At 30.2% G+C, this 27,227-nt stretch overlaps 1 protein-coding gene across 4 annotated transcripts in view; it reads left to right on the top strand.

Annotated features, from left to right (window-relative positions):
- The window catches only part of blo (bloated), a 65,981-nt gene that overhangs the window by 30,955 nt on the left and 7,799 nt on the right, over positions 1 to 27,227 (top strand). For 2 of the 4 annotated variants that reach the window (XM_088193735.1, XM_088193734.1), the window contains exon 3: positions 20,131 to 20,392. The exons of the other annotated variants lie outside the window; for them this stretch is intronic. In XM_088193735.1, coding sequence (XP_088049861.1) covers positions 20,251 to 20,392 — 142 coding nt within the window. In that variant the 5' untranslated portion in view covers positions 20,131 to 20,250. The remainder of the gene's footprint in view (positions 1 to 20,130; positions 20,393 to 27,227) is intronic. 4 annotated transcript variants of the gene reach the window in all.

Genomic DNA, 27,227 nt, shown 5'->3' with positions numbered 1-27,227 from the left:
TTCTCACGTGAATTAAAAATGTATTTAATTGATTACTTATATATTAACGCAATATAATATTTTGTGAAAGCCCTTTTATGGAAATGCTCTGATTCGAATTTAGGATATGAAGTTCCGTTACGATGGGAAAATAGCGGAAATTGCTAATAAATCAATTGTGTATCAGGAAAATCTTTCAACTCAAACAACAATAAAACTGTTGTAGAATTTTCTCACGCCAATGAATAGTCCCTTTGCTGTATTCAATTACACATAATGTATAATAAAGTATTATTTTATTATTCATTATATATTTACGTATACTTTTTCTTGTTGTTAAAAAAAGGGTTCAACGTATTTTTCTTTTTGCATCTAATTTATATTTATTTACTGCAATGGACACAACTCATTTTTCTTTTATGATGACATTTCTTTATTTCCTTATATTTTATTAATAATCAAGTATATTATTTAATTTAATATGGTAAATTATTGAATGATCTCAGATATGCTTACAAAGCAAATCTTGTATAATGTTAGATTTATATATCTGTGAATACACAAAGATATGTTCATGGTTCAATTATAATAATTTAGCTTAGTGTATCGGAACCTTTTGCTAATTTTATGCTCATCCTTTGAGTCTGAATGTCCGACGCAATTTTAACCATTTTTTATGGTTTGATTTTATAGCCTCCAACAGCGGACCTTTCATTATGACGCATTAAAAATCTGCACGAAAGTAGTAGATACATTTTTCAATATATTTTTTAGTCTTTGATTATACATGAAGGGTTTACGAGCAAAAAAGCAACGTATAATATTCTACAATTTAATTAATAATTCGAAGAAGAAAGATATGCTAATTTTTTCAATATATTTAGTACAAATAATCCTGAATTTGAGTTCTTAATTTATCAACACACTAAATTAAAATAACAATTCAATATTTGTTGCAATGAAACAGAAAGACTTTTACTAATTATCTTTAATATTATTTTCATTGAAATCCAATTTGTCTACTGGACAATAATCAATTCTAATAATATGTATATACATATATATATATATATATATCCTTTTTTCTCCTTTATCTAATTAATGTATATGTAAAATTATGCACTGATTTAAAATCATTTGTCATTAAATCCAACATGTAAACTTTTTTATGTAGTTACTTTTTTATGGCAATTGATACTATTTTTTATCATTGAATAAAATTGGTGCTAAAAATAAACTACACAAAAACATGCAAAAAAAACTAAACATGTAAATCAGTTGCCTAATGTAAAATTATAGAATCTATAAAGTTAATTATAAAAAATACTCAAAGTTCTAAAATGTTGTGATTTGCATTTAAAGATAGAAAATTATTTTTTAGTAAAAAGTCAACTTAAATATTGTTAAAGAATAATACAGTTTATTAACATTTTAATCATTATGATTACTTATTTTCATGAAATATTCTAGTATATATTTATTCTTATGTATATATCTATTTTTACACTTTATTTAAAATAATTAAGTCTTCTTATTATTAACCTGATTATTATTTTAGTCATATTTTCATAATTATTCTATTATATTAACAGTATTAAAAGCGTAGGTTTAGGTTAAAATATGTTGTTCAAATGTCAATGGTTCTGTATATTTTTCCAAAATTTTAATGTAAAATTGTTGTAAAAAATAAATTATAACGCGTCTCAAGTAGTAAAATCTAGGTTAAAAAAATAATTCAATTGATAAATTATGTATGTATATCATAAAAAGAGTACTATTATTTTTTGGGTATTTTAATTTAGAATTTTGGATAATTTACAGCCTAAAAATTCAATTTTTAGTTAAAAAATTTAATACTATGTTTCATTTTTTAATAAACTTGTATTTAAAAGTGAAAAAATAGACGATAATTTAAATAAAATCTTCCAAACCTTCCACTACTATTGGAAATTCTTTATATATTTTCGAACTTCAAAGACAACTTATCTTGATAACAAAAGATTATCTCTTACTTTCGTGTCAGTTATGTAATTAGAATTCACAATTCACGGTGAAAGTTGCTAATTTTTGCTCACAAGTTTATTCAATTCTATAAAAAAGTAAAAGTGATTCAAAACATGTAACAAAAAATACTATTACACGAAAAACTTATAATAACACATTAAATAGTAAAATATTTTAATGAAAAATATACATAATTATTATAATTTAGTGCTTAAATAAATTCAATGGTATAATATAAAAATGTTGTTGTAAAAATAAAATATATTTTTTGCTATTTAAATTAAAAGATTGCGATTAAAAAATCTATGATAATTTAAAAAAAATCTTCCAAACCTTCCACTATAATTTAAAATTGTGAATATGTATTCAGTTGGTACGCGAAAAATAGTTTATCTTCATAATTAATGCATATCTCTATTCGATTTTATTTTTAGTATAAATTTATTGCTAGTTTTATTAAGATATTGTTTTGTAAAGTTTAATCAATAATATAAATATATATTTAAAACAAGCGCTGTAGTAATAATTTAGTATTTAAAAAAATAAAAGGTTCTGAGTTTGTGCTTATAACATAACACTCAAACAAATTGGAAGGCTTGGAAGTCATTGGCTTTGAAGAGGTAGAGCCAAACTAATCATACAGCTGAAATAGGCGTGTGATAAGTGTTTTTGTGGCATAATAAAATGCAAAAATCTTGTACGGAAGTTTATGATTTATTAATCAATCTCAACCAGAAGAGTCTGAATGAAGATTTCGTGCCTTGGAAATCCTATTTATATATTTTTTTATTTTTTTTTCATAGGTGAAGTGTTACCTTTCCTCTGAAGTTAAATTAACATATGTCTCCAATTTTACAAGTCATTGTTAAATTTTTTTTGCTCAACAATAATAAAATAAACAAATCGTGTGAATCTAATTGACGTACGACCCATTCACGACGGATTAATAACGCAATTAAGGCCGTGGGCGTTGAACGTGTTAAATGCGCTTTGACACGAGTGCGTCGATTGTTCCCGTTCGATCTGTCCTTCTCCAACAGCAGTGGGCTAGACAGGGACGGACTTTTCCTAAATGCGCCCAGGGCCCTTCGAGTCCGAAACGACTTCGTTACACGAGAAAAGCGGAAAAAGGTTGCATAACCGGTCCGGTTCTGTGTTTTATTATGCCAATTTATTTTTATCTCTATGTGTATGTGTGTATTTTTTGTGTTTTATCTTCTGGTATGGTTCATTGTTGTTTCGCTCTCAATCACGCCGAACCGTGCATATAATGGACCATTAGTCATATTCGGACTTTTTTTATTATTCGGCGTTCGATTTTTTGTGGCTCAAATGTTGCGATGTAAAAAGAAAGGATTTAAAAACGCATATATAATGCTTTATGTGTTAAGATGGTAGATATGTAGAGTGGGCATTGCAATTTTTATTGGGAAGCATTTTTCGTCGATGTTTTATTAGAGCTGTCTTGAGTATTATATATTGAAGGGATTGTGGTTAGGGTTTGCAATATTACCGAGATTTTTAATACCGGTATTAATAATAATTAATTGGTAATAAAAAAATAATCTGAGTACAATAAATATTTTAATTATATCATTATCCCTTTTTAGGGTTAATTATATTTTTGTTAAAATATGCGCCTTATAGATTTTTTGATTTTTAATCGTTTTTTCACAATTAAATTACGACTATACTTAATTGTCATGCTTAGTATTTTTATACGACTTGTCGGCTCATTATTTATTCAAAGTCAAACTGATGCTTTATTGCAAAGTTTATATTGCAATATATTGTTGAATGTTAATACATGCTTGCGAATTTTGTGAAAAATCCAGAGATCTAGGAGTCGAAACATTTTCTAAGAATTTATTGTATAAAGAGTTTTTTTGGGGAAATATAATAAGCAAGCAAGTCAAATTTCCACTTAAGTTGCTGATATTTATGACCAAATATCTATCTGATTATTTATCAATATTTCGTGCTTCAAACAATGAGTAGCGTTTAAACAATCTTCTTTACATTCAGGTACTTCTAAAAATACTTTATACGTCGATCCTTTATTGTGTTATCTACGAGTACTAATTAAAATTAATAAGAAGACCGCGTACAAACACTTTTTTAACCCATTTACATTGTCGAAAAATAGTTCATCTTGTGGAACAATAAGTTTATGAAAACATATTTTTTGATCTTTGAAAAAATATCGTCTTTCAACGTTTTATACTAAAGGCCAGAGCAGCACTAGACAATTTGTTCTAATAAAATATATTCCTATATTAATTATCATTTTTTGTCAGTTATGATTATCCAAAAAAACCTTACGAGAAAGGAGTGCTTAGAAATTATGCACACACATAGCGTTGCGCTCATACATGTGGTTGCGCCATAAAAGTTGTTTATGCCACACACACAGAAGTACCATTTAACCAAAACTCTTGAATTGATTTGGACTGAAATAAACTGAAATGATTTATTTAACACTTGAACTGAAATGATATATTAAAATATATTTTCGGGTTTGGTTCGAGACTGCCTGAAAATGTATAGCTTAGTATCAAGGACGACATTTTAGTTTTTTAGGGAGGGGGGGGGGGACAAAAGTTGGCCAGTCAGTGGTCGTTTTTTTTTCATGTTTCGATTTCATTAGGATTTCTAGTATTTCATTAAATGACATTGACAATGCATTTTTTTGGACAAATTCAAGGTAGGGGGTAAATGCCCCCACCTGCCCTCACTCCAAATGACGTCCTTGCACATAATGTTTAAACCATATACTATATAAATTGAAATATTAAAATATTGACTGATTATCACATATCACATTTGTATGTTTACTTATGTAGTGGAAAAATAAATCCCTACTAAATAAATATTTATATATACAGGCGGCCCTCGACTTTCGCACATAATTGGTTCCTGAAAATGTGTGCGAATGTTGAATGTACGAAAGTCGAGAGAAGTAAAAAAAATTGAAATTGTGTGTATTTTAAAATATTTATTTATCAAGTAAATATAAGATGTTTAAGTGGGGTTTGTGGGTGTTTCCTTTGAAAAGTTATCAAGAGTTAACTGTTTTTCACTATTCTTTTTCTTTTCTTCATATAGTATTTTATAACATGCTATGTTTTTATTGATCGCCCTACGCACTTGAAATATGCGTTCTCCATTGGGATCACAATCTTCCATAATATTTAAAAATTTGTCAAGATGCCTGAAGGCTTCATTCATATTTTTCATTGTTAAAGAGTTTTCCAAAATAAACCTGTCTCATCTAGATGAAATATTTGGCTAGAGGAATATTCTCCATCTTCGATAATTTTGGATAATTAAGAAATTAATTTTTTTGCAGCATCTTTATCCGCATCAGCCGATTCTTCAGTAAATTTAATATTATGAAAAGAACACCTCATTTTAAAATTGTAGAACCAACCGTTACTTGCTTGAAAAACCGTGTTAAAAATTTTTTTTTAATCTATTCTTCCAATCTTTGTGCAAATAATGAGCTTTTGCTTGAATAATTAAAATACTCAGAGGGACATCTTTTTGATGTTGGTCATCGTTCCATGATGACAAAGATTTTTTCATTTCATCAATGTTTTTTTTGCCGTGTTTTTTGGAAACATATCTTTAATGATTGTGGAAATTTTTGTTCGTATCAACACTGAAGTTTTTCCGTTTCTCACTAATGTTTATCATTTTTTTTTTAAAAATAATTATTTTAAAATATTTTTTTTAAATGTGCGAAATAGCGAATTGTGCGAAAGTCGAACGTTCGAAAGTCGAGGGTCGCCTGTATATATATGAAAATATAGAAATTGTTTCATTTACTTTTAAGCATATCGTTCAATATTTTTTAATTGTAATTCTTAACAATATTTTTATATCTTGATAATAAGGTAATTATAAAGTAAACAGAAGTTGCTCTAAATTAAATTAAATTTAAAGAGATATCAACGCGCGGGGTAGCGCAAATTTTGTGAATATAATATTTTATTGTCTAATGAAATAAAAAAAAATGTATATAATGTTCTTAGATAATATTTTATAATATATTAAAAATCTATAGTCCATATATAACAGCATAAACTATTTTCGTGGGTTTAAGGACTTCTAATCTGGAGCAAAGGGTCAAATTAGGCGTTGTCCCACGGAAACGCCTGCGAAGTGTGGAAATATAATATTTAATAACACTACACATTTTATTACATTTTAAAACAACTGTTTATGTTAAGTTACTTAAAATTGTTATTGCTTTGCTAAGTTGTAAAATGTCATATCGACTGGGTTATATAAATAACCTTCCTACGATTTTTATCTATGTTTAATTTTCATAAGCGGATCGATGCATTTGATCTTGTTTTAGAATAATACTACATACTATAGAGTACGATAGTCGTTATTACTAGTAGGTATAGCTTATACTGTTAATTTAGAAAATGAAAGCAGTTTCATACACACAGTTTTAAAAAGTCAGCGGTGCATAGCAAGGTCGTTCAGAGCGCACGCTAAGGCGCGTTCACACCACTGCGACTTTCTTAAGCCATTGCCACACGGTAGTGAGCATTTTTTCGCTACAAGTAGCCGTTTCGTAACTCGGATCGTACCGGTATCGGTATCGCCGAGTTGACTCATCTTACCACCCGCGAAAGTCGCGTAGGTTTAATACCGGTTAATGATATTTTTTCATTTAAAAGAAAAAACAACCGTCCAAACACCGGCGCCCGCTTGTGATGCAACCGCGAATAAATCTTATCACGCCTCTGTACCATTTTCGATGACATCGCGATCGAAGACGAGAGAGATAACATCTCGGTGGGTCGGATTTTTGAGTCGTGTTTTGACGGTGGCGAACCGGAACGTAACGGAACGGTCACGTAACGCGTCGTGTAATGCGAGTTATCGGCTCTTGATTAAGCCGTTGGATCTCAATCTTAGATTGGTTTAATTAGATGTGTTCAATCTTGAGATTAATGAATATGGCTGTGCGTGTGAGAAGCGATTAAGTCGTGTGTGATGTAAGCTTGTCAGAAAATCAGGGAATTAAGAAATAAGAGAAAAATATATTAACTGAGAGGCTGTGCGAATAAAAAACTTATTTATGATATTATTTTTAATTTAAATAAATACAACTTAAATTATATATGCTTTATGGAAAACTAAGTATTGTGTATTAAAAAGTCGTATATACAGATTTTGAGAAGGCCTTCGACAAGGTTTGTCATGGGCTAAAAATATTGTCGAAACACAGTTGCTCAGACGATTTAAAGTTATTCAAGCGATCGTAGACAGTTAATTGTTAAAAGATAAATTCACCAGCTAGGGGGTTCCTTAAGGGTCTCACTTGGGTCCTCTGCTCTTCACATTATTTATTAATGCCATAAATAAGGCAGTTACAAATTCACATTTTTTTCTGTGTGCAGATGATTTAAATTTGTATAAATGTATTCAATCTGTTGCGGACTCATTTTACATACAGAGTGATTTTTCTAAGGAGATAGGCTTTCATTAACCGTCTGCCCTTTAGTATCGGAAAGTGCTATACTGTGTCATTTTATCGATCCCGTTCATCATCAGTTTATTTCCATGATCTCGGTGGGAACATTTTGGCTAAAGAAACTTCCACTTTTAAGAGCAAGTGGAGATTCTCTCTTCACGTAAACGACGTGAAGATAGTTTTTTACTTGATAGTTGAGTGATAATAAATTAAGTCGCAAAGTTGTGTGTTATTATATTCGTTTATATGATCGTATTTGTAAGTGGAAATTAAAAATATTCATTTGTTTTTTTATAGCTTTGAATTTAATTAATTTTTTCATGTCCTAAATTAAGCGTCAATCCACAGTTTATTTGTATTATTAGGTTAAGTTAAAGGTGAAATAATACATTTATTTTGGAAAGCTCGGATCTAACCTCAAAAGCAGTAAGAACACGCTTATCTTAAAAAAACATTGTCAAGGATATTGTTTTGCACACATTGTTTTTTTTTATTTGGACTTTATATACAATGGTACCTCGAATTACGAACTGCCCTACATACGAACTTATATTATATCTCGTTTTTATTGTGGCGTGCGATGACTTTTGAAACAGGGCATGCGGTCAGGGGGAGGGGAAACAAAAACTATTTATTTCATTTATTTGATAAACATATTATGTATTTATTTTTAAAAATTAATTTTATTCGATGCTCATTCTTATATTGTCTTTCATTAATATGTCTAAAAGTTTTTTTTCGATTCATATTAATGCAAGAGCTGACAATATATTCTAACTTTGGCTATTTCTCGTAAATTTATTTATTATTTTCATTGTAGAAAATGATTTTTCTACAGAACCACTTGTCGCCGGTATGGTAAAAATTAATTTTATTAAATTTAATACTTCCGTTAAAATATCTTATAGTTCATTTTTAATAATCACATTATTAAAGCAATTTATTGATTTAAAATGTAATCCTGATGACGAATATACATAAATAAGTTAGCTTTTCAACTCTATACAACTAAAAAATGTTCCATACGAGCGTTGAAGTGATATAAAAAGCGGTTCAGGAAAATTATTTTCGTATTCCTTAAATTTGGAACACATTAGTCGGGATGTAAAGTGTACGAAAAATTTCACACTTGCCCGGCTATTGGTATGGGAAGCCGGCAGCTCCCACTGCGAGACATGAAGGCCAAAAGGCCGGAGAAATAGACTGAAACTATTTATCTGAAATATGACACAAAGTGTATGCAACGTTGGGTGCATGTACATATATTTGATGTTTTGTGTATCTATTACGGTGTTTATGTAGTTATTAAAATGTAACGGGTAATCGTGATTCGAGATACGAACTTTTTGTGATACGAATCACAATCGGAAACTAATTAAGTCGAGGTGTTATTGTATATCTTATTTACTAATTTTATTTAACCACTTTAACCACTGCTAAGATATTATTATTTTTTCTTATATTTTGCTTTTGATAATGCAGTATAATAATTAGTGTTTTTAGGATGATTTAATTATCATATTTTTTCTTTGTCTATTCAACTTATTTTTAAGTGAGCTTTCGGGATTAAACTTCATGTATAACATATAACATCTTACTATTTTCATTCTTGAAAGTAAATTGTGCCTATAAATATTACTATTAAATGTACTTACGTTTGCATATGCTAACGAGCGAATTTTAACTTTACTCATAAATGTTTATAAGCCCATCTTATTTATCTGATATGAGTATCGGATCATTGGCGTATTGCAAGCTATTGAGTGAAACTCATTTTTTTATTATTCTATCGTTATAGACTCAAACGCCTTCTCAAAGTCGATAAAACAGAAGCTGTATTAAAATAGTTATAATACATAACATTAGTATTGAGAAAAAATCCAAGGCATCTATAAAACTACCATCTCCAATAGTATTTATTTATCGTACGAATTCGGGTGTAATCACTGTCTCGTCACAAGTTACCTCATCATCTGCAACAATGATCCGATTAACCAAAGCGAGGTATTTAATTACAAGCGTGTGCAATCGGCTCGGCGACCTCGTCGGCAACAGTGCTTGTAAGCAACCTTGCCGAAGAGCGTGTGGGAGACCGGCACATGTGCTTTGCTGCATGTGGGATAACCATCTGCGATGTCCGACTCGGCATCCGATTAGAGGTGACACACGGTGGACAAAGGAGGAGAGGCCTTCTCCGTCGATTCGCACAATGAAGTGTTCAACACGAGCGATGCTATCCTATCCTATCTCCCTCCTTTAAGCAGGTAGCTTAATTGCCTCCCTAAATCGATGGCTATCTTCGGCTCGGGAGATGGTCAAACAGACCAGCAAAAAGGACGCAGGAATACCATAAAACACATGGCGAAAACGATGTCAGACTTTTGTATGTTTCAGCTGATAGGATCGCTAATTAAGACTGAAGAAAAAGGTTCTTAAAGGAATGTGCGCTTATCGCTCTAATGACTCGATAATAAAAAAGTGAAGATCTAAATTTAGGTGGCAGCTTAGAGTCTCTGTTTTGTTGTAGTCATAATTTTTTTTATGGAAACATTAATTTTATTGTCAGTTATACTGTAAAATAAAAGTAAGCTTAACCTTTAAAAGTCCAAAGACATGTACATATGTCATGTCTTAAATGGTTTTACCATTACAGTGCAATTTATATTTTTTTAAGCCATTCTAAATAACTTTGTAATAAAATTTCCTGTATTTAATTTCATTAGTTACTAATCATTGAGTACTTCTATCAATATATATGGTAAAAAATAATTATTTCCTAATTGTTTTACCTGTAATTGTTAAATTAATAAAATTCGTAATAAAATCTGTTAATTTTGGAAGCAATTTTTTGATCAGTATGTACCAGCCGCTCAAAACCTAGACGTGTAAATTGCTATCCATGGTCCTCAATCTAAAAAGTTTTGTTTTTACCTTTCCTATTATACATATTTTCTTTAAATAAATTAAATTACTGTTTTTAATTCAACTCTATATTTTGAGAGCATTAAATTCCGAATCGTGAAATTGATGTTGACGATCAATTGTCATATATTTTTTATTTTGTGCCCTATTATAGATTTATAACTTCGAGAGAAATAAGTACGCTGAATGTATTATTTTAATCAAGGGTAGTCCTTCAGTTGTACGATAGATTTTTGCGATTCATGTTGAAGGATATTATATATAAAGAATGATCTAACTTCAATTTCTGATTTTTTTAAACTAAAAAACACAAATTTAAAGATATCTTCAGATTTTTTTATTATTCGAATATTAGGTGTATTTTTAATTATGAAAAATATTATGAATTAAATTGTCGCCTCTTGTCCTTTCGATGATTTTTCGTATATTGTCGGCTATATCTTGGTAAATGTTGGGGTTAGGTTAGGTTAGGCTTGTGCTCCAGCGGCGTTAAATCGCCTGATATTGGCGACCAGTTGCCCCCCTTGAATTTGGCCAGAAAAATGTATGTCATTTAATGAAATACAATATGTATTTATATTTTTAGTTGTCATTTATTGTCATCAATAATTAACAAACGCCCATATAGCGTAGAGATTGAGACTTCGTTATAGGGGACTAGCCACTCATACAAAATTTGAGGTTAGGTTATTTTTATTGTATTTTACGAATTTAACGAAATCAGCAAATCAATGTTTTTTTCATTTTTATGTATTAAATGACATTTTATTTATTGTAGTTTATATTACAATAGTGAACAATTAACTAAATTTTATTTGCAAGGATAACGCGAAACATTTGTCTTTTTTTGTTTTTTTTTTAGGTAGTGGTCCCAACATCATAAATAAAAAGCTTTATTTTTGTGAATAAATAAATTGTACCCCATTGGATCCAATTAAAAAACGCCTGTAATTTGATTATATGATATTAAGAAATTTATTTCAATTTATATATTATTTATATAATATATTTAAAACAAATCTTCCAACCATAATGATAAATTCTTTTGGTAGTTTGGGTTAAAGGTTGTCATTTGACCTTCCGTCAATGATAGACAGTATTGAAGATTAAGAAGCATCATTAAGATTTGTATCGGTCGTTAAAAATCAAGGATTTGAAAATAATATTAAAACGATTATCATTATCGTATTTTTAGAATCAGATGGCAGTAAGACAATCAGGCATATTCAATTGAAGACATCCTTGAGTTAAATAAAGAGAATACAGACGATCCGAGTAATTCTTGTTGAATGATTGATTATCGCTCTACATAATAAGACGTTGCTTTGTTTGCTCTGATCTTGAGTTGAGAGATGAAGTGCTAGATGCTTTTCAAGTAGATATGGGTTCAACTTATTTTATTGGAGCGGAAAATTCGTGATAAATGTGTATAAAAAAGATGTCCTAGAGTTGCATTAAAAGTGGTCGTCAACGGAAGGGGCTCATGATCATGACAATTCCCGATTTGGTGTTGTAAAAGCATTTCAAGTACATCATCTCACTGACCCACAGACAAAATAAAGGCTGTTGTCTCGGCAAGGCCAGTGTGTTGAACCCGAAGAGTCATCGCGATCGACCATGGTCTTGCAGAAAAAAATATATAGTGTAGTGGATATAAATATAGACACAATGCACAATTGGACGGAAGGTCGCCTCGATCGTGGGCAATCTTTTAATTTATACAGGGCGGCCGGAAAGACATGACTATAAAAGCAAGGTTATTTCCGAAGCAAAAAAAAGTACACGAAGCACAGTTTTCAATTCGATCGTTGAGATTCAATAGATTATTTAAGTTAATAATGATTATGCAATAAACTAATGACGTTAAATACTTTGTAGGCGAGAAGTAATAAATCTATTAACAAAAGTTGACCAATTATGATGTAATATTTCTATAAGTTTATTAAGTGTAATCGCAAGCAGTCACTAAAAACATCACTGAAAAATGTGTATTGATACAAATTTTGCTTGTGATAAAAACAGGATAAAAATCCACAAAGTTAAAAAGGCAATTATGAAAAACTAGAAATTGAGTGTTTATCTCCACCTGTAGAGTATTATTAATGGGGTGTTCACTGTTCTGACTAATGCTCGTTTGCTTCCGTTTGTTTGTACTTAATTTGTCTAATGAATAAACAATTTGTTTTATAGTGAAATGAAAAAATATAAACGAAGACATATTCTTCGTTTATATTTTTTCATTCAGTATATGTTACTAAATTTGTAGATTTTATTACTTTAATTAACTAATTATATATGAATATATATAAAAAAATCTATAGAAAGTGATATCAACGCGTAAAAATAACAGAAACTTAAAAGTATGAAATTAAAATGCTTAAATTACCAAATATATAGTTAATATTATACAATTATATTAATTGTTATTTTTGAATACATTTTAAAGTGTTTTTGTATATATATATAAAATAACACAAAAGCCATCATGCTGTAAGATTAATAAAAAAAAAGTTAAGTAATTGCATGTTGGTATATTAATTACCTTTATAAAAACAAGTATGCGACAAATAATGCAAATCTTCCTCGAGATAAAGGCTAATTGCTACTCAATAGAGACTGCATCATTAATTAAATTAACAGCAATAAATAAGCAACTAATCGGTCCATAAAGTCAATAGCATTATTATTGCGTATTTTGACGTTTATTTTAATTGGAAGATTATTTATTTATAACAAATCTTGGGACCTTGCGAGATACTTATGCAACGAGATATTTCCACTCTTTGATATGTGATTCGACATTAATGATATAATAACGTAAACCTACGCAATTCTAGATTCTTTCGGTACATAGCTTATCTATTATAGATTGGTTTAGCGTAGTTAAAGGAAAAGCATATTTATGTGTTCCTAATCAATATCGAAGGGAACCATGATAAAACACGCTGTATTCTATATAATTAACATTGGAGAAGTAACTCATGAAATAGAGTAAGGTGTATAAATAATTCATTTCATCAGATCTTTATCAAACAGTATAATGTAAATTTATTACAAAGCGTTTAGAATTATTGTGAGTTGAATTTTAAAGTAAAATACATGTTTTAAAATATATTATTTTGATTCTTAAAAAAATATTGTGAAATATTGAACCAGCTCCTCGTAGTTACAATAGAAAACATATGTCTGAAATACATTTTTTAGTATCAAATTTAATTAAAAAATCATTGGTAAAAATATTTACATGAATATTTTAATGCATATTAATAAATGGGTTATTTGTACAGATGCTGCATAACAAACACGCTATTATGACCAAATATTTTTCTTCGCTTCCCACAGTGACCTTGATGGCGCTTCTTCTTCAAAAATATTGTTTGAGCAAACATTAATGCGCATTTTTAAAAACAGCACTCAAAAATAATGTTATATTTATTTGTCTAAAGCCGAGTCGTGTTTATTCGACGCTATTGTGCAACAAATGCCAAGTGTCATCGCTGTCATTTCATTAGTGTTGCCACAGTGATAAAATAATATTAATAACCTCATTTTTTGTTTATATTTTTTTATGGTTTAAGGCATTTTTATGAGGTGTTATTTAATATGGTTATAAACAAGTTAGTCTCGGTCGTGTGCGATTATAGATTAGAACTTAGATTGATGACTATACATCAAATAATATATTCTAATCTTCGATTTAACGATGAGTGTCGTTCGGTGACGTGTTTTATAATGATTGCATATGTCTTTTAGTATGACGTTCAACTAACTATTCTAAATACTCTCTAATAATAAAATTTCTAGTAAATAAATCTTGTCACAAAAAGTTCTATTAAAAAAAAATATTTTTCTTCTAATAAGTAAATCAGTGACTACAGATAGTCTTCCACTCCACTTGTACATATTATGTGTTTTTTTAAAGACATTGATAATTACAGATACAATTTGCGTTTTAATTTCGATTTTTAAACCAATTCAATTTTTTTTGTTTTATATTAAGATTTTTTGTTCCAAGTGCAGTAATATAATATTTTTTAAGTAAGCTATAAATCCAAATGATTTCATTGTTAAAAATCACCATAATACGCAAATCTTCCCTTTTGAATTTATTTTATATGGATAATTAAAATTACATGGACATCAATTCGGTAGTTTGGACCATCGCACACATCCGACATGCGACGCTATTTATAAATTCCAAATGTCAAACTTTTAACGCAAATATCCGTCGAAAATTACTCGGCGCGCAGTAAATTAATGACGACATGCGATTTAGCAGTATTTTTTACTTCAAAATACCTCTACCTCAAAGTCATCTGAAAAGAAATGCAAAAACAATGCCCCCTCGCAAAATTGTGCTAATTGCGTCGGTAAAAAACTTAGCACGTCGCACACGCTCGATATTTTAAATTATTTACAACAATAAAAATCAAAAGTGTGTATGTATATTACATATATGATATGTATGTATCGTCACTCTGTCGCTGTGACTCGGCAATTTATGCTTCTAATTGAATCTCGTTCGTGGGAGGATTTATCATCGGTTTTCTCGGACGTATTTGGAAGGTTGCTTGAGCAAACACGATGTGCAAACATGCACGTCCTTCCTAGAAGGAGATTTTTATGTCATCTGAGGAAAGCTTTCAATGGTCGTCTATGATAACTAAATAATGAAAATATGGTCGTGATTCATCTCAGGGCCTTTTAGAGAAAATTTTGTGTTCTCATGACATTTCCCCACAAAGTTTATAAAATCCAATTTTAACTTATTTGTTTCTTATGAGATGAGTATGGAATTGCGTCATTTAAATTTCCTAATGATAACAAATTACTAAAGAATCACTAGTTTTTGAAACATATTGCCGTTGGCTGCTATGGCAAATTACAAACGGTCGTTAGGGACGACAATCCCAAATGCACGTTATCATTCATCAAGGCGTTTGTGAAGGATACTTTTAATCTTTCTGATCCATATCGGGTACTTTGACCTAATCTGAAAAAAGTTTTCTCACGGTGGTGTCCTATTTTTGTTTTGAAAGTTTTAAGTAAGATTTTTTTATTATAATAGTGCTTTGTATGCAAATTTAACTGTCGAATGTAACAAATTTTTGTTTCTCTCCGGAAAAGTTCACTGTGATATATCCAATAGTCTCCAAGGCGTGTCAGGTGTAGACGGTCACAATAGCCGCGTTCATAACCGTGAAATTGACATTGCTATTCATGCATTGTTGTTTTGATATTAAAAACATTCGACGGATGAATGGGCACGTTTCGCAAACGAGCGCGAGGCGTTTTGGGAATCGACAGCAAAATTTGCATTGTGTGTTAAGCAAGCCATGTACATCTTTGGAAGAAAAAACACTGAGCGAACAAATTGAATGAAATAGTGACCCCCTTTTAGATCTAATTGATTTTTTTTATAAAAAATTTGCAAGTCATAGTTTGTAGAATACAAACATAACGTTGTTTAGTATATAACGCTATAAATGAATTGTTTAATAATAGCGGAACATTTGTAGAAATATTTATGTATATTAATATTTATAAAATTTATAGCAAAATAATGGTTTATTTTTATAAATTAAACGATATACAGTGAAACCTCAGTCTACGAGCACGTGTTCCGGAAACGTGCTCGTATTTTAAAACACTCGTATATCAAAGCTTATTTCCCAAAATTTGTGTTGTTGTTTCGTTCTAAAAGCAAAAATCAGATAAAAATGTGTATTACAAAATATTAAATTAAGGTTATTATAAAATATTACTATAATACTATATAAACTGATACCTGAATAAAATGTTTTGAGAATTTGGCGTAAATGTGACATTGCATTATTATTTAATAGAGGCTTACACTTAAGGTTCTTGATTATTCGTAGTTTTAAACTATTCGAATATTGAATAAAAAATGGAGTAAGTATTCGAAAATATTCGTATTTTTTTCTTGGTTTTTACTGATATAAATTTTCGTAAACAATTAGTACAAAAAAATAATTTATTGCATGTAAAATATAATTTTATTAAAAAAATATTTTTTATTATTAATTATTTTATTTATCGTTAATTAATTTCATAATCGTAAAACTTTTTGAGTTTTATAAAATATGCATAATGTAATGCTGTGCAAATTACTGATCAGCTGCGATTGAATTAATTCAACAAAATTGATGAAACATTTTAAATACATAATTTTATCGAATTTATTTTATTTAAACGGGTCTTAAAACAACAACTACAAAAACAAACTCGAATATCAAAAAAATTTGCGACGCACACTTTTTTTTAAAATAGGCGTTAAATGATAATACAAGGAGAACATTTGCCATATTTTTTTTCGTTCAACAAACGAATTCTGCGAATTTCGGTCATATTAGAAACGGTCGATAAACGTTTTATTTACAAATCTTTTTCTTTTGTTGAGAGGAAGCGTTTCATTGTCTCGCATTTCGAAACAAAATAAAGACGCATGGATTTTAAAGAGGTACTAGTCACTCGGGTATATTGAAAGAAAAAAATAACTTGTGTTGCTCAAGTATACAATTTTTTTTTTTAATTTCATTCTTGATAGTATAAACAAATATTTGATCAATTATTCGAATATTCCTATAGTTAAATACAGAAAATGAAAACAAACGTTTGAAACGTTTTTCACTTCCGGAACAGTCATAATGGATGACTTACTCTTATGCATTTCCATAATTAAGGAATATTTTTTCTGTTCCGAGGCAAGTGTGATCGTTGTCTGTAGTTTTATTGGATTGAGGTGATTTGCTTGTTTATATTACAAATTAATTTTCTTTTTTTGATAAAGCTTTTTAATAATATCATTTGCATAAAAAAATATGGAAGCTTTGGATATAGATATACACTTGATTTGAGTAAACTATTGCTTTAGGAACAATTGCAGTTTGTACATATTGTAACAAGGAAACTAAACTTTTATTTGAAAGTCAATAAATATGTATTATTATTTGTATAATATCCATCATGACGCATTGGGGAAACCTGTCAAGTCAAAATGGTAATAAAAAATAAAAAGAATATAATTTTAAAATAACTTCACAACATAATCATGCAGTCGAAGATCACTTCAGGCGGTTGACGAAACATTAAAGGGGTGAGGCCCAACGTCTAGTTAAAAATATATTTACGTGTGCAAATTGTAAAGAACTTCTGAGGGACCTGTAATAATTGCCTTTGAGTGCCTAATCGCTTTTCACAATTTTGGCAAAAGACGACGATTATTTTTAAAATTTAGCATAATAGTCCTCGAAGATGGGGACGAAAAATGCCCCTGGGCTGAGCTGTAACGAGAGCGAAAAATCGCCCCGGTTGCGCAAAATGCTAATGGACGCCGCACACGATCGCTAGCGAGCGATAAAAGTCTCTTCCAAATATGGCACTGAAGGAGTATATATTATACACAGGTATAGTATGCGGTAAGTATAAGAAACGTCTCAAGCGCCACCGTGGTGGTCAACTGGGTCGACGCCAAAAAGTGCGAGTGGTCTTCTCGTTCGGTGTTTTAAAAGCGAAATTGCACAATAATCCAACAACATCGATGAACAGCTGTTTTAGACATATGGCACAGCCATATATGGCTTGCCCTATTGGACGGCAATGTAATGTGATGTTAACTATTGAGAAAAAAATCGAAATTAACGACTTGCGAGCACAGATCGTTTTGAGCCAAGGACCATTGAAAGAGTGAGTTCTGTGTGAATTGCATGGCTCAAAAGTACCAGGACTAATCGGATATAATGTGCTCAAATGATTTGGTCATAGAATATATAAAATGTATGGAACATCGTGATTAAAATCTAAGGCAAGCGAGTCTACAAGGCTAGTAAAAATAATAGCGAATCTATTAGCAACACTGCGGTTTTTGTAATGGTCCAAATGACGTAGCAGCATTTAAAAAATCGTTGGAATTTTTTAAAATGACTGTGTTAGTTCATAATCCAATCAAGTGCAAGTTCTGTGTGAAATAAAAAAAAACTTCTGAAATAATTTGTTTCTCTACATGACAATAGCCCAATAACAGACAAAACAATTTCATGTATTTAACTGCCCTACCCCTACAAACAAACGCAATACGCGCGTCTACTACATGCTAAATGTCGCTAACTTTTTTTTTTCAATTATTTTTACATGCTTTTGTAAAATCAGTTTTTTTTCAAAACCATAAGATTGCTGTTAATAAAATCAAAAATAGCAAAAATATTTTATTTTCATTAAAACATTATTTTATTTTTTATATGTTATATTTTTACCATATGTTGACTACCCCTGATAATAATAGTGCAAATTATGGGATTAGGCTATCTAAAAACGAAGATAGAGAGTTGCGATCGCGTCCCTTATTCTTGTCCGTTGCGGCCAGAATATCAGCGCTTTAAAATTATAAATGTCTAATTTATTATAATGAATATTAGGCGTTCTAAATATGTCATAAGCAAAATGGATGACACAGTTAGTTAACTATATACAAAACCAAGAATCTGTGCAGTTTTGCACGTTTGTATGTATTTGCATATTTATCGCAGGTTCAGTATGTGTGTGTCGTGTGAGTCGTAGGGCGTAATGGGCGTATCATTATAGATACGGCCTTCGATCGCGGTCTCCTTTAACATTTTAAACTTAATTGACATCTTCCATACGGCTAATCGAGATTAATAACACGCTTTTGGAAGCGAATGAATCTCTTCATCTCTAGCCGTGATCCGTTCATTAAATTTCACTTTCACATGACATTTGCTGAACCTCTTCGGATCACTTCCCATTGACACCGCGAACGCGGTCAACGGATCGAGATGAATCATTGCTAATAAATAATAGATTGTGAACTAATATTATAAAATAATGTTTTAGTTTAATGGAAAATTACATAAATGAAGTATTTTAAGATGATAAAATTAATCTATCCGTTACGATTTATATTTTTCTGTGGGATGTATTAAACAAATTTATCCATAAATAAACACTAAAAGTAAAAAAATATTATTTAGTATTAATTCACTTGTTTAATAAATTTGAATAAATTTAAATTTTCAAAAGACTTTGATTTCAGGCTGGTGATTCACTACTTATTTAATAGTTGTTGATTGTGCTTACCTTGTTGTAAAGCATTGGGCTGACGCCTGTCATGTTACAACTGAATATTTTCAGTAAATAAATATTAAAAATATATTGTACAATATAAATATTTAATAACAAAAAATGTTTCAAAAAAATTATTTTATATTTTTCCAGGCTTTTCAAATCCTAAATATTGATTAGAAAGACATTTCTTTAGCTCTTAAGATCAACCAGTTAACCTATATTTTTTACTAATCTTTTTCTTAGCTTTTAACTTGTCAGACTCTTAAAAGATGTATGTTTTAATATTATACTATCCTTAAATTAGGCACAGCAATCTGTAAAAAAAACTGTTTATGCCACAATTTTAGTTGTTGAGAATTATTGAGATATCATAATTTAAACATTCGTTTTGCTAAATTTATATTTAGTCAAAGTTGCTTAAGAATGCGGAACTAAAATCAGAGGTTAATTGCAGAAAACATCAGGTTAAAGTGTTATGTCCATAGATAGAGATCAAACGTAGATCTGTCTATGGTAGCTGGTTAATCCAGTTGCATCACAATTAGAAAGTTTTCGGAAGTGATCTCGCAGAATGCTGTACCTAGGAACTGCGTTTAACTATTATTGAATTGCTTTTCTTTGATTTCCAGATGCCCTAGACGTCATTGAGAATTTATGCCCGAAATAGAGGTGTCCAACTATAGACATAAGTTGGTGTAGATGGTTTAGAGTAGTCCGATTCTGAGTAGAGTATCCGGTCCGATATCCCCATGCCTGATGCGGAGGAACCCAAGGGATCCGACAATAGCGAAAAAGTGTCAAAGGCAGAGGACAGCGCCACGTCTGCGAACGGGTCCAGCTCCAAACAGAGGAGCGTGTCCTTCAACAGAGACGTCCACGTCAAGCGAATCGGTAAGGACATGGACAGAGGACCTTCGAGAGGGTCGGCTGGTTCAGGAAGAGGCGATCTGAACTGTATTTACCATAATATATAGTACCATTCTTCACCGATTAACGTCTTCTATATTAACCAAAGGCAGGTCTCATTAACTAGATAACCCACCTAATGACTAAATTGACTAAATCGATACGAGAATTTAACTAAAACGGAAGGATATTTTGGATCTTCTTGGATTTTGGAAGCATCGGGCTGTGGGATGACGGATCTATTATTTTTATTATTATCAGTATACATAAAACCTCTATTTCTGCATTCTTCTCGTGTTTATTAACATTGTGTGTATTATATTATATACTAAGTCTTATTTGTTTATGAACAGTAAGTATGAGTTTTGTAAATATTAACAAAGGGTATGCTGCAGATTTTTTTATTATTTTGACTCTATTTATACTTAAGGTAAGTAAATTTTTAGATTTATTATTTTATGTAAAAATGTGATAATAAAGTTCCTGGAGTATATGAAAAAATAATACACTGAAAACTATTGAATAATGTTTACGTATATTATTTTTTATATATTTAAAAAAATATCTAGTATGTTTCTTACAAACATCTTATTCGTAACATTTTAGTATTATGTTATAATGGTGATATATGTATTTGATTGAATTTTTTAATATGATTTGTTCCTTGTTATTATTATATAATTAAAACACTCTTCATTTATATTTAAATACATAAGATTCAGGGACTCACAACTTTTATAGAGCAGGCACATGCATGAGCGTAACGCTATGTGTGTGCATTTCTTACCTCGAGCGTTTGACTTTGCGATTATTCTGATCTGTCCTTATCTACTATGATACTTTGCTTCTGGTAATCGATACACATTAAACGTACCACTTGTCATCATTGTTAGACGACGGAAAATATTATTATTAGACAAAAAAGAATGGTATTATTATTATTTTACATGCATTAAAAACTACAATTATCTGTAAATAAAATATTAGACATAATAACCATTGCACTTATTTTACCAATTATCTAAGGACCTCATTTAGAGGTCAGGTAGGGGTATTTTCCCCCTTTTTGAATTTGTCTAGAAAAATGCATGTAATTAAATGAAATACGTAAAAAAATAATAATAAATGATGAAAAAACGATAAGTGAATAGTTGACAACTTTTGCCCATCCCCCCCGTTCTAGAAAAAGCTGAAATGACGAATTTTAAACTAGAATTTCTTGGGTTATCTCTAAAAAAAATCTAAAAAAATCAGTCGAATATTTTTTTTAAATAAGGCATTTCAGTGAAATCATATTGTAAAACATTTTCACTAGTAGATATATATTTTTACTATTGAAAATATAATTTATCAAGCATGTGCTAGTGCAATTATATGATTTTAACTTTTCCATATGTAGTAATTTATGTTTTCACTAACGAAGTTTAAATACATTTTCACTAGTATATATTAATTTCTACTATCGAAAATATAATTTAACTGATAAGCGCTAATGCTGCTCTAAAATGTTTATGAAACTTAATTTGACAGTTGCGAAACGTCTATTTGCTGTTCAAACCCAAACCTAGCTTACACAAATTAATCAAATCCAATTTGACTTAATGAAAGTTAGTTTTAGAACTTGCATTAGGTCAAGTTTAAAATAAAAACTAAGCCAACTCATCTCTCTGGGGAAAATAAGCAAAAAATAAAGTACATACAGACGTTGCATCTCGAATATTGCTCCATAGTTACAATGTGTTTTAAGAATATGATCCTTACCAATATTATATACGACTGACGTATATTCAAAACGAATGTTGGTCAATAGGAGGGCGAAAAAACAATTATCACTTCTCAGAAGTCAAAAATTCACGTCAAAAGCAATAACGTCGTGTCGGCGCCGTCACAGTGGGAACGCTCGGTAACGAGCGTTCCCACTGCGACGGCGCCGACGCGATTTTATTGCTTTTGACGTGGATTTTTGACTTCTGTGAAGGGATAATTGTTTTTTGCGTTCTCCTATTGATCAAAATTTGGTTTAGTTACGCTTCATTCGATTCTCACTTATTATAAGTCGTAATATTGTTATAAAAAATCTTATTATGAACGTTAGATAACCAAGCGTTTCCGCTGCGACGGCGACGGCACTATTGTATTGCTTTTGACGTGAATTCTATACAGGTATCCTCTTGAATATTAGTTATTATATATAGAAATACGAAAAAACTTGTGAAAAAAGTGTTATGCTTTAAAATTAATACTTTTAGAAATACCCAAACTTTTTTTATCATAATCACAAAAAATATATGATTATAAGGAAATAACAATTCCTTTTCAAAGCATTTTTTTGCAAAAACAATATCGTATTGATTGAAAAAAATAAATTAAAAACATAAAAATTAAATAAACCAACTGAAGCATTTCTATTACATATTATTTATTTACGAAAAATATGCTTTATTGATATTATTAATTTAAATTAAAAAATATTGATCTAGTCATAAATATGAGAAGCACCAAATATTGTTGTATTTTATAAAATCAGATACTATAGTATTAAATATAGATAAAACAAATTATTTCATGTATAAAAAGAAGCAAAAGTAAAGACTCGTTTTTCATAGGTAGAAAATTTTCATAGTTTGAAACGAATAAAGTTAGCTGTACTCTACTCTACTTTCTACTCTTTTTTATATAATGATAAGAAACGTATTTATTAAAAGCCAAATATTGTACATCATTTATAGACATTAGTAATTTTTTAGTAAGTCTTTATAATCATCTTTTGAGTCTTAATAATCAATACTTTTGATCGATACAAACAGATTTGTGACTGTTTTTTTTAGCATTTATTATTGTATTATGTATTTGTATAAGAAGTGTTAGTATATAACTCCATTAAAACAACTTATGTCACAATAAACCTCGACCTTGCATTGTCCGGCAAGATATTTCCCACCTGTAAAGATGTCCCGCAAATGTGGGTGGCCCACAGTAAGGTTTAATTCAGTAACTGTGCTACACACCCACCATGTTTTGTGCAGAAAAATATGAGAGACAATCGCCGAAGACCTAAAAAATTGAAAGGCAAATTTAACGACGTGCATAAATTGGTTTGCATATGACGTTCCTTGCATGCATGAAGACGAACTGTAAACTACACCCACCTGCTATTTGGTATTTATTAGCGAACCCATTGTGTCCCTGTTCGATCCTTGTAACCCACGCGGCTTACGGACATTGAGAAAAATGCCGGTGAGAAATTAAGGCTTTGATAAGCCATTCTAGACTATTCGAGGGTATGAGTAATTTTCTGGCGGGGAGTGGTTTGACCATTTTAGGTAGACATGCTCTACGATATCTAGTTTTTTGAGATAAAATGTTATAGAGAAGCTGTCTATATGAAGCAATTAAGATTTTGAGATCATAATCTACGATATGCATAAGTATGGATTTGTAGCATCTTGTTTATTTCCCAGTAGTTTGAGATTAAATACGATTTTGATACAAGAATATCTAATGGAAATTTAGAGGTTATATTAGCTACAAACTGGGTTCAATAGTCAACGTTGCAGAACTAGGAGAATATATTTTTCACATAAACCGTGAACACTTTTTAACCTCTTTTCCTTCATGCATAATGCATCCATCCACTCTCATCTGTCAAGTGTCGGACACTTTCAATGTTAGTTCCCACTCGGAATTATTTAGCATTCAACAAAGATCGCCATTCGATAATAGCGTTGTTAATACCATTACTTTTCATATTTTGCTATTAGATATGCATACTTAATGGTACATGGTATTGTTTCCCGCTGTCAATTTGCAATATGACGTTGACAGTTTTCCGCGACAGTGTCGTTAACAATTGCCAATCTAATCGCGTTGGATGCTGCCTGGGCGTAGTGGAGAGGAAGTCTGCAAAATGCTTTCTGACGAAATAATAACACCTACTCTTGAATTTTTTGTGAACGAATGTGGTTTCTAAATAATACTTTGGCATCAACGGGTCGGAGCTGGACCAGTTTATTTGCGAATTTACACAGAAAAATGATTCATAGAGTAGATTAGAAGAACATGAAAGATAATTGGAGAGAACCAGAATATGTGGTTGTATCATATATATAATACACAAAACATAAAAACGCTTAGGTGACTCTGACCAAGTTAACTTGAATATACCGTTGTTCACTTTTAAACTTAATTATTAGCGTTCAAGTATTTCGCCTTCATGTCTTTGCTTTAATTGCAAATTAATTTATTAAAGACTTACATAATATCTCAGCAGCTATATATGTATACTCATATTAAATTTGCTTTATGTTAAAAAAACTGTTACTATATAAATTAATAAATTATACTTATTTATACGTAATTACTAGCTAAAGATTTTTTTTATTAAAAAATTGAATTTCCTTTTTAATTTGTAAATGTTATAAAAATAAATCATTGAAAAAATAGTAAGTATTCTAAGAATGTGTTACAATATTTTAAGTAAACTTTATTAAAATAATAAATTCGGCAATTCATGTGTAACGCATGAAGTTAGCCTCGAACGAAATCCACTATATATAATGGTTTTTAACTTAACTATATATTTTTACGATTCAGAGCAAATTTATTATTTATCTTGTGACTTAATTTTGCGTATTTTTTATAGCTATTATAAGTGATTCAGAATTTAAAAAATATATTATTATAACTAGCGCCCAACTTTTGTGCAAGCGTTATGCGTGGTTCTGATTTAAAAAATTGATTTGTTTGTACTAAATCATTTTCAAGAGGAGGTTGATTCATAAATTATTTCCATTATGACACATAATCTTGATACAATATAACCAAATATCTCATTGCATATTTTTTACAACTTAACAACTCAATAATAACCATTAATTCAAAACTCAACCGAACGGCGCTAGATTCGCATAAAGATTAGAGCCGAAATTCCATCGTGCGCGCGCACCATTTTGTACCAGCGAGTGTTGCCAGTAGTGATTTCGATTAATTTTCTATTTACACAAGTGCGCCGGCGGCGCCACCGTCTATGCGATTGATGCAAATATAATTATTATACAAAGCGCAAAAAAGCACGAAAACGAATTACAAATGGCGGCCGCCGTCGGCACAAAGGGTTTTAATCTCTTCTAAACGAGACTGACGAGGTTTTAGCGTAGCGTTCGCGAATTACATTATGATAAAATATTCATACGTATCGCCTCGTAAAAGACAAAGCTATTTACGACGGATAAATGTGGACATAAAAGGGGGATTTGCAATTATGACAAGCAGAGCTGCTATCAAAACGGATTTATATGAGAGTAGATTGATTTTAAAATTATGTATAATATTTTTCATAAAATAAGAAAATGGCATCATCGACTGAATTGAAATTGTATAAAGGCTTAATAAGAATAAAATGAATACATAACGTGGGACGTGAGAAAAGTGGCACGCTTACCCTTCTCGAAGACTTAATGTTGCAAAAAATACACTGAAAGCCATTAAATTAATGAGACAAGTTAAAAATGTTTACTGCGTTGAGGTCAAGGTCCGTGAATTAATGTTATTTCCATATTAAATTATTAATCGTTTAGAATTATAACTAGTTCAAAATATTTATGAAATAAAAACAAACACTACCTTTCAATTCAATCGATCTCTTAAAAATTATAATAGTATTTTATACTGCACTTCTTAGCAATTTAATGGCGGGGTACTGTAATTGAATGGCACAATACTTAATAGCAAAATTTAATTATATATTTATTAAAATTCTACCGTTGCAACATGATAGGCGCTAGCCCAATGCGTTACAACAGAGATAACAAATCAACAACTACTAAGTAAGTAGTGAGACACCAGACGGAAACAAAATGTAAATCAGTGATATCGATTTTATTAATTATAAAATATGATTACAGCTTTTAATCAATATATCACCATGCACAACCTAGCTCAATTTTTTTAATCATTCATTATGATATTCATCAGTAAGTTTATGAAAATATAGGACGAACCACTGGAACTGTAATTATAAAATAATCACTGATTTATTTTATACGAGATTTTAGATATTAGTCATAGACTTTTATGAATTATGGCCAAATATTTATAGATGGAAAAATAATATAAATAATTTTATTATTTTATCAGGGTTTTTATTTTAATACAAAGCCAAGTTATTTAATTATAAATAATTAATATTGTGCATAATTTTTTAGTCTATGTACAGTTTCGTTAATTATTATATATATCTTATATATAATTTTTTCTAAGCCTAAGCATTTTTCGTTCAATTCTCTACTCTGTAAATCGTATCGCTTTATATGAACGGTGTATAATAATACACGTTAATAAAAAAATATATTTTATTATAATAATAAATAATAATAAAAATAAAAATTGAATTTGCTTCATTGCTTTCTGAGGCACCGGTAATGCGTTCTGTTGTTTCGACCAAAGAAAAATAAGCATTCAAATATAAAACAAGATGGCCGACAGTACCGTGACAACAGTTTTAAATAATTAATATTTAAAAATAAAATTTTGCTACGCGACAATGATTTTCATTAATTCGTCATTTGACTGAATATAAATAATCAGATTGCAAATTAACCTTGCAGATTTGGCTGCGTGTAAAGAATTCAGTTGTTAAAAAAAATTGGTTCAACTCTAAATAGCGGATGTCATAGATGGATTAGGGTTGAAGTGAAGAAGGAAGTGGCTACTTTCTTGGTCTGCTCAGATTCTGTTGAGATTTCAGGTCAGCGTAGCTTCACATGGTGCGAGTTAGTTTGAATCGGGTGGAAGTTTTTGGTGAAGTGCTGAAAAAAGCGAT

The sequence above is a fragment of the Plectrocnemia conspersa genome, unplaced genomic scaffold, assembly GCF_051122295.1.
Source record: "Plectrocnemia conspersa isolate PC_06_02 unplaced genomic scaffold, ASM5112229v1 ptg000009l, whole genome shotgun sequence".
Lineage (NCBI taxonomy): Eukaryota > Metazoa > Arthropoda > Insecta > Trichoptera > Polycentropodidae > Plectrocnemia > Plectrocnemia conspersa.
Note: the sequence above shows the minus strand (reverse complement) of the source record. Positions and strands in the feature narration are given on the sequence as shown.